Source organism: Megalops cyprinoides, chromosome 1 (genome assembly GCF_013368585.1).
Source record: "Megalops cyprinoides isolate fMegCyp1 chromosome 1, fMegCyp1.pri, whole genome shotgun sequence".
Taxonomy (NCBI): Eukaryota; Metazoa; Chordata; class Actinopteri; order Elopiformes; family Megalopidae; genus Megalops; species Megalops cyprinoides.
The window spans coordinates 45,471,602-45,484,347 of NC_050583.1; the positions used below are offsets into that span (position 1 = coordinate 45,471,602).

Below are 12,746 nucleotides of genomic sequence, written 5' to 3' on the forward strand. Positions count from 1 at the left end.
GACTCTAATACTGTTTAACCTTCCCCAGAAACACCTAAAACAATGCTCTTCAGCCTTATTCTGCCACATTCTGGCCTCAAATCTTTTATTCAATGGAGGGAAACCCAGAAACCACAAATCCCCTCACATTTCAATGTTTCACACATCTTCCATTGTGCAATGTACAAATAAACATATAAATAATGCGTAGACATAGAAGCCTAAAAACATCAGATCCCTGCTGCAAAAACCCTACTCCTCATCTGACCGAACACACACACAGGGCACATTACCTGGGGAATGAGTTAGACTGAACACACACACAGGGCACATTATCTGGGGAATGAGTTAGACTGAACACACACACAGGGCACATTACCTGGGGAATGAGTTACATGTAGCTTCTTCCATGTTGAGAAAGGTCACCGACTCTGCACTGACTTTGAGCAGAAACACAGATGGATTTTCGCAGGTGAGCCAGATGACAGGTTACTGTCAGGTTACTAGCGAATCCTGTTTTTCTCATCACCCATTTGCTGCACAGCCCCTCAGAGAGTTGTCTCTGGATTCTGGTTGCTGATGTGAAGGGTGGGGTTCTGTCAGGGACACAGTTTCCTGCAAAGCTGTCTGCAGTGCATAGCAGGGAACACCGATATGCAGACCACAGTGCCACCTGCAGGCCAAAGCAGGCAAGGTTTGTGTGCCCAACTGACCCCAGCCATAATGTGGAAGAGGAAAGTAACTCCTCCATTCGCATGTGTTCAGGAATGCAATCAAAAACAAGCAGAGGCTATACCTGCAGTCTGACAAACTGGAGCAGTGAGTGAATACCTTGCCTTTTGGCCTACATAGAGCTCCACAGCAGAGACAGAGCAGGATCGAGCTGAGAGCAGGCGTCAGGAGAGCTTTACAGCCTCTCCAGAGAGAGGTTAGGGAAGATTTATTAGCCAATCACAGAGCAGGACACACTCTCGCCTCTCTCTGGAGGGCAGAAAGAGGACAAACCGACTTCTTATAACTCACAGCTCAAGAGTTTTCCTTAGCACCTGTGACATGAATACAACAGAAAAGAACTGAATAGAACAGAACTCAGTCTTTTCAGGAATCTGTCCTGCCGTTAGAGTCTTTCACTCCCCCACGTTCACTCCATAAACAAACAGCACATCACAGAGAATCAAACTCACTAAATATGCACATAGCAGAAACACCCAGAGAAAGCAATATTAAAATCAGATTAGTGTAGCCATTGAAGACCACAGGAAAAAACCCCAGCTAAATAGGTAAATAAATCAATAATAAAATGGTAAAACAATAAAATAGTTTAAAACAGTAGCATCAGTGAGTAAAAAAGTGATATTAAGAATCACAGAATCGTTCAAAAAAGTCAAATTTAAACTGAAATATCAGTAAACAGGTAAACAGACAAATTTAAATCACACTATTGGTAAACAGATAAACAGAAAAATTTAAACCAAAGGATTAGCAAATAGATAGTAACATTGAATCAGAAAAGATTATTATTATTATTGGCATTTAGCAGACGCTCTTATCCAGAGCGACTTACAGTTTTTTTAACAATGTTATCCATTTACACAGCTGGATATTTACTGAGGCAATCATGGGTTAAGCACCTTGCCTAAAGATACAGTAGCAGCAAGAGCGCCCCAGTGGGAAATCGAACCGGCAACCTTTTGGTCCTGCTCCTTACTGCCACTGCACTGCCGCCCCAAAAGATGGCTGCAGTTGCCACAGTGATCCTCATTCAATCAGGTGATATGTCTCAGCACCAGGGAGCTGTTTTAACCTTGCATCCACCCAGCAGGGGCTAGCAGAATAAACCAGTGGGGCAGAAAATGGGTGGGGTCACTTACGGTCCTCGCCCCAGGTGCCTGCTTCTTATCAAGGTAAGAGAGGATCAGGAGCGGAAGGGATTCAATTACACTTCAGTTATGTTTCAGTGACGTCTCGATTATGTGGTCATGTGAAGTAATACAGCTTCACAGCTCTAGTTCTGCCCTCCCTCCGCATTTGGAGCAGGAAGTGACTCAGGGTTAGACTCAGGTAGATCAGGGTTACAGACTGCTGCTGCTCCTTCTGCTGCTTGCAGGTGAGACACCAGTTACACAGCACCACAGGGTGCAGGGGAATTGCCACGGTAACAGAGCGATGCTGTACATAGGTGAATCGCCATGGCTACAGATCCCTTCCAGGCAAAAGCGAGTTGTCATGGTTACACAGGACATAGCACAAGTCCTCTGAGTAGTTTACTTCTTTGAGTGTTATTATAAGTAGTATTGCCTCAAAACTCACAATGTTTCATTCCTAGATCTCCTCTAAGAACAGTGTTACTAGTTTTCCATTATGTACCACAAATATTGATAATGATAATGTCTTGATATTAAATGCTTATACATTTCATAGTTTAGTACAGACCAACTAGGAGCTATCACAATACATGTAACAGACCATTTATCACACTGTCATAATGGTAAATGTACACTAGTAAAAGGAAAGCAAGACAGGTATCAATCTGAAAGATCGATTCTGTCACATTCACAGACATACTCTTTGGGCTGTTTTTCTAAAGAGTAATGAAACTTCTCAGTTTACCACCTAGTAGGATGATGGAATGACCTTCTGTTTACTGAATCATGCCACAGACTGTCACAGTCAGCTGGTGTTTGAGTTCCCTCAGAGAGAACATTAGGAACACAGATAAAGTACTAGTCGTGTGCCTCTAGGTGGCAGACTTCTGCCACAATCTCTGTGATACCACCCAGTCTCCCTCCTCTCTAAACACCTATACAAATTTGCAATAAATCAAGAAAAAAAGGTGAAAATCCTACAGAAGCCACAGATCCAAGATTTATTTTCATAAAATTACAATATAATACATCTAACTTAATGATATGGAGATGTGTAGAAAGGAATAGCTGAAGGTTTCAAAATTCATTTGGCAAATATTTGTAACTGTTTCAGCCTTTATTTAATCAGAGCATTTAAATGTGAGAAAGCAAACGCTCTGTGACTGGTTTAACACAGGCATTAATGTATGTGTATTAGAGCACACAGCACTGAGATCCTCAGAGATGTCAGACTGTCCCTGCCTGCCCCGGCTCGGGATGGAAAGGTGTGTCCTGCAGGTGGAGGGGGGGAGTGCTGCACCTGTAAAACACCAGGAGAACAGAGGCCAGACGCCCTGCAGAGCTGTGACATCAGGCACATTCACAGTATTCACAGAGGGGGCCTTTTCTTCAGCAAGCAGCTCTGCCAGGCAGCTGCGGTGGTGTCAGCAATAAGGTGAGGTAATTGGATTTTAATGTGTCATGTGTTAATGTTCACACTGCACACTGTGTTTGGATATTGTGCTGTAAGTCAGAGTCGTTCAGTACTGCAGTTCCAACAGCAGCGTCAGTGACACTCCTACAGAGCACAACCATGCAGACTCCTCTCTAAACAGTAAAATACAGATGACTGCCTTCCTCTCTGCAATGACAAATGTGCCCACAAGGGGGCTATTACACCAACTAAAGGCAATTTTGTGAAATACAACTTAAAAGCCAGCTGTAATAAATGTAGAAATATATAAAATGACTGGATTCTCCCCCTCTTATGTCAACGATAAATGCACAAGACAGGTTTTCTCCATTCGACCTGCAAATAAAATCCTGCCTGAATGTGGCCATTCCTGAGGTCAAGCATACTGAACCCTGGGAACGCATCTGTTTGGCCATTCCGCCGATTCATCAGCCAACTGGGTAAAGAGTCAATGTCTGACATATTTAAATAAATAACACGATCACTTCCTTGAGTTAAGGTAAGAGAGTCACTGGCGGCACTTCAGTGTCCTTTAGTGCTTGACTGGAAACTGAGACCTGCAGTGCACTACCTACTTACTTACCTACACTTCCTCCAAAGGTCGTGGGTCACATCAGGAACAAGCTCTGGAAGAGTGAAGCCCCTTCTGTGACAGCTTCTTTAAAACCACAGAGCAAGAGACGCAAATAAGGTCATATTCACAGCCAGGATAGCCTTTTCACTCAAAATGGCAACTGTTCAGGGGAAATTCATTTATGTTAAATATCAATGAAAATCACACATTATTGTACAGTTTAAAAAGTTACTGACATTTGTGAATATCAGTCTTAATCACATGTATGTAATGCAGGCATTTCAGCTTGTGTCAGGTTCAGAACAAATCTCTGATTCTGCCTCGTCAGACAGAGGCAGCACTAGGGGAAGAGCTGCACCATTTTCAGCAGCTGTATCTCTGAGCGAAGTGCCTCTCTCACTCTCCCCAGATCCTCATCCTTATGCTCACTGAGCTCACTCTTCAACCTGCAAAGACATCAAAATAACACCAACATTCTCTTACTGAAATCTATCACTCTGCAGATTGTCCAGTGAAATGTTTTCTGTGGAACACAGCCTACACAGAACCAGAGAGGGAAGTATGCAGCTGTGGATGGAGACTGCCCTAATGCACTGATCAGTGCTATCTTTTACCTTTGGGGACAGGACCAGCATTGAACACAGAGACTTCATGAACCTCATAATAACAGTACTGATGAACACTGACTTTAGTGAACCAAGCGAGACTTTGCGCTCTACAGCAAAACATCATGATTGGTTAGTATTGGACATGGCAGCTCCACTATCACCATGGCTAAGGATCAGTGGACAGTTAGCTGATCTAGAATAAGGTGTTTTTGATCCAGAGCGCGAGTGCTGAGATGTGAGTGTGGTTTGCCGTAAGTCTTTCCTCTGTAGAAGGTGCAGGCATGTTGTTCCTGGCTAATGAACAGACGTGTGTTTTATCATGCAGTGCGGAGAGGAGTCAGAAAGCGCTGATATCAGCAGAGGTGGGGGGGGGGGGGGGGGGGCTCGGCTGCTTCCTCTCACCCGCTCCGTTACTGACAGCTATCGCTTAGCTAAATTGACACTGTACATTCAATCTGAGGGAATCGATAGCTGGCTAAATCTTCCCTGGCTTTACAGCTCTGATTGATGGACACACTTAGGGGGGCTTATCACAGCATGGTGGGGCGTCTTTCACTGAAAACCTGTCTTTGGCTCATCCTGGGGGGGGGGGGGGGGGGGGGGTTCTCCCCCGATAACAACACCCATCTGAGCAGGCGGAGCAGTGGGAAGATGATTTACACCCCCTAGTAACCCCTCGCCCCGACAGCTTCCTCCCAGTCATTTCCCCTTCGTTAAGCTCCTCTGTTCCCTGCAGCCCGAGGGACTGATCTCAGGCCTGATTAAAACCACCATCGTCACGCGCTTCCTCCTGTGAATGACTGCAGTTGAACAAACCTCACGGCTCCGAAAAGGTGCTGCTGATCACAGCGGTCACAGAATCAAAAACAAGGGAAACGGATGCTATTGTTTCAGCAGCGGGTTACAGCATATCTAAACCTGACCTAAGTTTATGTTCTAGGAAGCTAATGGAAGCGCACTGAGAGAGGTTCAGATCACCTGTGGAGACCACCTCTCTTATACCTCACTTTCAGCTGTAGGCAACTGTCTTTTTAGGCAATACAGATATACTCAAATGCTAACATACAGTCTTCAAAACTCACTTACACCCATAGACTCGAGTTAAAATATGATAATGTAAAAGACATTTTTGACCACTGCATGACGTCTTCCAATGCTCCAGTGAAAAAGTATTCAACAAAACTTTAAAAGAAAAATATAGAAAAGTTAGAAAGTTATTCTGTTTAAAAAGCTATTAAAACAGGATACTGAGCAGTAAGACACACTCCCAGTGGGTGTGAATCCTATGAGATGCCGATGAGCGTGCTTCTCAGCTCTCCCACAGGCAGACGCTCACCTGAGAAACATGCTGTCTGTTCCCGGCTTCTGATTGGCTGCCTCTCTCTGCTGCTTCAGGCTCTGTGTGACTGCCTCTGTTTCAGCCAGCTGCGCATCCAGGTCTGAGCAGAACCACACACAGCAAGCAGCTCAGACCAAACTTCACCGCACTAACATCTATATCACACACACATCCGTACTCCACAATGTCCGTACCGCACTAATGTCTGTACCGCACTAATGTCTACACCCCACTAACATCTGTATCCTGCTAATGTCTGTAACCCGCTAACATCTGTACCCTGCTAACGTCTGCAACCCATTAACATCTAACGCGCTAACGTCAGTTTCACGCAGCCAGTTTATAGCAGCCAGTGTGTGACAGCCGGCGTTAGCGTAACGGGGCTGGTGAAGCCTCCCTCTGAGGTCACCTTGAACATGTGTCTCCAGCCCTGACAGCTCAGCCTGCAGGGCCACCCTCTCCGCCTGCAGGGAGCCGAGTCCAGCGTGATTCTGCATCATCGACGCCATCTCTGTGGGGACAGCAGAGGGCACTGTCTACAGCTCAAATTCCATTAAACACTGCATACAAAAAGTGTGCACCCACAGGGACAGATGTGCCCTCAACAAACAGCCACTCCTATTCTGACATACAGTAGTTACTCCACGTAATGAAATGCTAAGATAAGATGACCTTACCACTCATGATCATGGCTACCAGCTCACTGCAATTTATAAATATCCAGCACAGAAACTTAAAATGAGTGACCCTCTGTGGTTCGTTTCCACAGTGCAGCACAGGCTCTGTGGGCTGTTATAACCGTATCCATTTAAAGTACCCAGTGCTTCCACACAACCTAGGTTCCCTCTCTCTCCCCCCACACCCGTCCCACCCCCATCCCAACCCCTGTCCTCTGTCCACCGCCCCCCTGTCCCCCCGTCCTCTGCCCTCAGTCCCCCATCACCCCCCCCCCCGTCCCCTGTCAGACGCACCTTGAGTGAGCGCGGCCTCCTCTCTGTCCAGGCTCTGGATCTCGGCACGGCAGCGGCTCTCCTCCAGGCCGGCCCGGTCTCCCAGCAGGCTGAACTCAGCGTTGAAACTCACGATCTGCTCCATGAAGCGCTCCCTCTCCTCAGACATCTTCTGCTGTATCTGCTCCTGCCACACAGGGAAGGACTGAGGCGTCACACACAGCAGCACAACCCTCAGGGATTAAATTAAATTTACTGACAATTAAATACTAGTTTACATTACATAACATTATTACCATTTAGCGGACACGCTTATCCACAACAACTGACATAGATTACAATTTTATCCATTTATACAGCTGGTTATTTACTGAAGCAGCTGTGGGTTAAGTACCTTGCCCAAGTGTACAGCAGTGCCCCAGCAGGGAATGCATGTTGTGCTGGAAGTCACTCTGGATAAGCGAAAGGTAATGTAATGTAATGTAATGAACTGAACCAGCAACGTTTCGGTTATAAGCCCCGCTCCTTACCACTAGACAACGCTGCCACCCTACACTGTTTTAAGACTAAACCAAAAAGGCAGCACAATCCCCAGGCATAACTTAAATGAATATTAAATTTAATCAAGTTAAACACTGATTTAATAATAAAACAATAAATCTACTTCTATTGACTCTGAATTGAATAAATGTACTGTACTGAAAATGTGGTTCCAGTAACAAAGTGAGCTTAACAATGTCTTGTATTATGACCATGTTTGGATTTCCACACTCAGTAGACTGCATATCCTGTCTGTGGGGAATATGGCATTGCAGTGCAGCCCAGGGTTCCCCCAGAAATACGGCGGTGTGCACTATTTTTAAATGACACTCGGTGTGGTTAAATGGGGATGAGTGTGGTTAACTGAGGGTCAATATTTTTGAGAGGATTGATGTGGTATATACGGCTCCATATGGTTAAGTTGGGGTCAGTGTTGTGTTTAAATATGGCTCAATTTGGTTAAATGGGGATGAGTATCGTTGAATACGCCTTGGTGTGGTTAAATACAGCTTGTGTGGTTGAATATGGATCAGTGTGGTTAAATACGGCTCTGTGTGGTTAAATATGGCTCAGTGTGGTTGAATATGGCTCAGTGTGGCTAAATATGGCTCAGTGTGGTTGAATACGGCTCAGTGTGATTAAATATAGCTCAGTGTGGTTGAATACGGCTCGATGTGGCTAAATATGGCTCGGTGTGGTTGAATACGGCTGGGTGTGTGTAAATATGGCTCGGTGTGGTTGAACGTGGCTTGGTGTGGTTAAATATGGTTTGCTGTGGTTGAATGTGGGTCAGTGTGGTTCAACAGGGAGCTCTCGGACACACAGAGGCCGCTCTCAGGCGATGCTGCTGGGCTTTCAGCTCCTCCCTCTGCTGTTCTCTCCCCTCCCTCTGCTTCTTCAGCAGGTCCAGCTGCAGCCCCATCTCTGACAGCACTCTGGACTGGAACGCAGCACAGGGCAGTCTGTTTAACCAGGCGTGAGCCTGTCTAACCAAACAAAACCACCCTCACACTGAATGCATTTAAAGTATTTCATATAAATACTGTTTCAGTACTGATGCATCAATGTAAATATTTTCTCTTGTTGCAGATGATGTGTTTATATGGCTGAATTCACTAAATTGTGCAAGCCTTACTGATAGTCTTCACAACTGTAACTGTTCTCTATAACTCAATCTAAAAATGAGTTTACAGGGGTAAGTATCTTCTTGGTTTTATGGCCTCATAAGGCTTCCCCCATTCTCTGCCTCTCCCTTTTAAAGGGTTCCCTCAGCTGTGACAGGCCAATGCTTACTGCCTGAGGACTAATTACATGCTATCTGGCTGCACAGAAAACAAGTGCATTCATATCCCCCTGAGGGAGTCTCCACAAAATGTCACTGAAAACACAGCAATCGAAGTTTGTGTGTACGTGTGCGTGTGCGAGAGCAGGGTGCACAGGGTGCAGCAAAGCTGTTTGCCCTGTGTAGATCTCCTGTAGATCACATGTACATTACATGCACATTATCTGTATATCAGCCTTCACTGACAGCAGGCTAGGCCAGCAGCTGAAGGGCTGTGTTCCTATCCAGAGAGTTCTTTGTTTCAGTCCCCTGTTGGGACACTGCTGTTACTGCTGTAACTTCCTCAGGAAACCCATTTCAACTCTTCTCAACATGTCAAGAATGTCTACACGTATGTGTCATACAAAGCCATGTATAAGGCAGGGTAAATCAGTCATCATTAAGGGTAAAACCACTCTGTCAGGACTTCAGCTTGAGATGTCTTGCTTGTGTTGTGTTTCTCTGTCTTCCTGTCTGTCAGGGTGGGTGTGCTTTTGTTTTCGTTTACACCCCCATGTGCTCCGTCATCCCACCTCCGGAAGCCCGTCCTGCTCACCCGTTCCCTGTTCATTCATTATTAGCTTGTGTATAAATACCCCTCTGTTTTCTTTGTTCTCTGCCAGTTTGTCTCAGTGTGTTAGCCTGTTTTGTTTGCGCCTGTTTACACTGTGTCTGCACGCCCTTGTGTTTGACCTCTGCTTTGCCCCTTGGATTACTCTTCTTGCTTGCCGATTTGAAATAATTCTCTGCCTGGTTAGTTTGACTACTCTGCCTGTTTAGACCCTGATTTCTGCCTGTGCCCCTCTGTTCTGTGTACCCGTCTGATCTCCGGTGAATGTCCTCTGCCTATATTTTCTGGATCTGGCTTTGCCTCGTGATTTTGGATATTCTGCCTGTTTTTGTGGATCTTCTGGTGTTGACTCAGACTGTTTTTGTCGACCGTTTTGTGCCTTGTGCCATCTATTAAAATACCTAAGTTTGGTATTCTTGTCTATGCCTGGGTCCTTCCACCTAAAAGCCTGACAGACTCAGATTCACACAAAGGGACAAAATGGACCTGTCAATCTGGCCAACAATTCCAGCACGCCACTACCACCACACACCAGTTCAGAAACATTTCCGAGACAATATTTCACCATCACATTTAAATGCCTATGGATCTGGCTTGACTTCAAGATGATGTTTATTGCAGTAAATTAATTCCACTCCTGTCTTTCCGTCAGTGATCATTCATCCTTTTATGTAAGGATGTGCAATATCAGACGTATTGGAATAATATTGATGTACCGCGCTTCCTGCCGTAATTTACGCGGGGTTTAAAAGGCCTCCTCGGACTAATGTAATCCATCGGAAATTTGCGATTGATTTTGCCGTTGCGGTGGCGATTGATCCACTCTGCCTTAAATGTGGGGCCTTCTGTGAGATGGAGTGTTTTTATACAGAAACAAATCACCACTTAACAGCGGCCACGTTGTCAGCCTCCTCACTCCATCACTCTTAACACTGCTGCGTGCTGTCCGCTCGCACTGCGCAGGAACCACACACCCAACGAGAACGCACGACACACCCCTCCGGTCTCACGAAGAGCACCCTACACACCCCTCCGGTCTCATGTGGGTTATTTATCAATAAAGACTTCATGATGAATAAAAAGAAAATACCGTGTAGAAAAGTGTACAAAAGTCCGATTTCAAATCGAAGAAACTAATCTCTTCACCATGCATCACATGCCTACAAATACTGCATGTTGACTGTATTTGGTGCAATGTGCTCTTACCTTCTCTTCCAGGTCATTCTTAGCGTGGTTTAACTCTTCTGTTGAGGTTTTGATTGTTTCTTGGCATTTGATGATGGCCCCTTTAACTTAATATTAATGAGAAAAAAAACATTTTACAAATATTTAAAGAACTTCATCCAAACCAATCCTAAAATTGCAGAATATTTGGTCCTGTATGCGTGCATCAGGAAGTGACCACAACACCACAAAGCTGCATACACCTTAATACACAACACAATCATAACCCTTTGGCAAAGCATCAGTCATGCTTGTGTCTAAAAGTTGTCTCCAGAACATCATGACCCGACGAAATGTCACCTTGTTTTGGTGACTTTGACAGTAAGGCTAACGAAACTAAATTAAAGTATCTAAACCCATAGACTGGCTGATTTTACTTCTCAGCAGCACCTTCCTGGTCTGACCAAGGTGATGTCACCTCACTAACCCAGCCGGGCGGGTAGTGGTGGGTAGGGGTAAATAGCTTAAGCGGCTATCTTGTGTATTTGAAATTGCTATCGATAAATAAACTACTGTGTCATTGTTCGTTTCGTTAAAACATCATTGAAAGATCCCGAGCGTTGAGCTTGCTATGTTGCTAGTCAGCTACATTTAACGGAAATTTCGACAGGCTCGCTGCCGTTAACCGGATTCGGTTAACGAGCGACTCCCACCTTCCTGCAGCAGCTTGGTTCTCTCTGATACATGCTGTTCGGTGAGTAAAATCTGATGAAACAACGTATCGAGACTCATATTCCAATTAATGAATTAATTTAATTCGAGTAAAGTCTTTCAGGTAGGTGCACCTGACGCTAAGCTGACGCTAACACCGTCCCGCGACGCGTCGATCGGGAAAAGCGGGAGGCCAAGCGCGTGCAACAGCACGAGACAGTGTCGCGCGCGTGAGACGTGTCAGCACTCTGCACGGAGCGTGCACATGCGTGAAGGCTATATATCTACACACACACACACCGCTATACGTACAGCGCAGGTACCTCAGTCTAAACAATTCTTTCTAAACGACATTTACTTAGCCTATTTTGCGTGTTGTTTGTTTCGGTGCTTGCAAAAGTCAACATGTAAGCGTTTTTTCAGCGCACTTTCCGTGCAAGTATTTCTGTTCGTCTTCCTTTTCTTCCTTCATTTCTCTCACTTCCCTCATTATTTCCCTGTGGAAATAACGGGCTTGGTCCGGAGCCACGAGGTCCATTAACGTGCGCACATTGTCTCCATGGCCACGCATCTGTCCCTCTGTTAGCCAAATTAATGACAAATGTCGACTGAGGCTTTACGTTTAAAAAATGAAATTAGACTTGATATAAATTTTAATGAGGTTGGTAACTTTATTTGCAGTCATCAAATTCTAAAAGGTAACAGATGTAAAGCTTTTCTTTAAAATTTACTAATGATCATAGTCGTGCTCAACTGAACGTTGAATCACTGGTGATTCATTTCCATATTGTTGATGTGGAAATGAATATTAAACACTTCCTGAGACTGTAGGATAATGTGATGTTGAAGGAGACTTACAGAATGTTCCTTAAAATTTTCCATTCTGTCATTTTTGTGACCTCATACACTAGCAATATCTACAATACAGCTTATGTCTTTTTGTGTACATTTATTGAAACTCATAAGGTGCAGTGGCTTGCATTAACTAATACTTACGTATAAACTGCTGCTAAACTATTTGCGTGGCGTTAGTTAGATTTATTTGATTGGGGAAATCAGAAGTGACTAAATTATATTCAAATAACTGTTATTATAATAAAATGGATCCATAATACCAATATATATAGCCTATTCACGTTTGGGTAGACAAGATTCACGTTCCTCTGTAATGGCCTATGTTCATTGAGTGAATAGACACTGCGCTGATCGCGTCCCACACTTATCTACACAAAATCAGAACGATTCATGTTTCGAAAAAAAAAACATGCATGGGTTTGTGGTTTTTGAGGACTTCTGAGAACCGCATTTATTTAAAATCCAAAGCGTGTACTTCATCGAAACGCTTCAGGGTGCTGTTCATATAGTAATAGACAGGTGGCAGTATCTGTCTACATTTCTACATCGATATTTTATGCGCATTGGTCATTTGGGGAAAACAGTTCATATGGTATGAATCACATTTCATTTCATATCTTTATGATATAGTTTGGGTTTGATGTTTGGTATGATCTGATATTCAATATGTTTTATGTACTTATGTACACAACTGCATTAAATAGTTCATCTGTGCTGATTTATGTTTTCGCCTGTTATACCTATATTTTCGCAGTATGATTCCTAACAATTAAATCCTACCAAAAAGCCGTTCTGTATATTGGAGATCTGCTATAA

The 12,746-nt window shown here is 44.3% G+C and overlaps 1 protein-coding gene across 1 annotated transcript; it reads right to left on the minus strand.

Annotated features, from left to right (window-relative positions):
* Positions 1-4,211: 4,211 nt before the first annotated feature.
* Positions 4,212-11,156, minus strand: ccdc172 (coiled-coil domain containing 172). Its single transcript, XM_036543614.1, has 7 exons — positions 11,078-11,156; positions 10,407-10,492; positions 8,132-8,248; positions 6,790-6,955; positions 6,228-6,329; positions 5,816-5,918; positions 4,212-4,317 (listed from the first exon to the last, which is right to left on the minus strand). The coding sequence occupies exons 1-7, from the start codon at positions 11,154-11,156 to the stop codon at positions 4,212-4,214; spliced, it is 759 nt and encodes a 252-aa protein (XP_036399507.1).
* Between the last annotated feature and the right edge of the window lie 1,590 nt (positions 11,157-12,746).

Coding starts and splice junctions, on each gene's coding strand:
- ccdc172 (XM_036543614.1), bottom strand. CDS start 11,156: ATGAGTCTCGATACGTTGTTTCATCAGATTTTACTCACCGAACAGCAT. Junction 6,956..8,131: donor ATCGCCTGAGAGCGGCCTCT/GTGTGTCCGAGA, acceptor CCTGTGTGGCAG/GAGCAGATACAGCAGAAGAT. Junction 5,919..6,227: donor GCTGGAGACACATGTTCAAG/GTGACCTCAGAG, acceptor GGTTCTGCTCAG/ACCTGGATGCGCAGCTGGCT.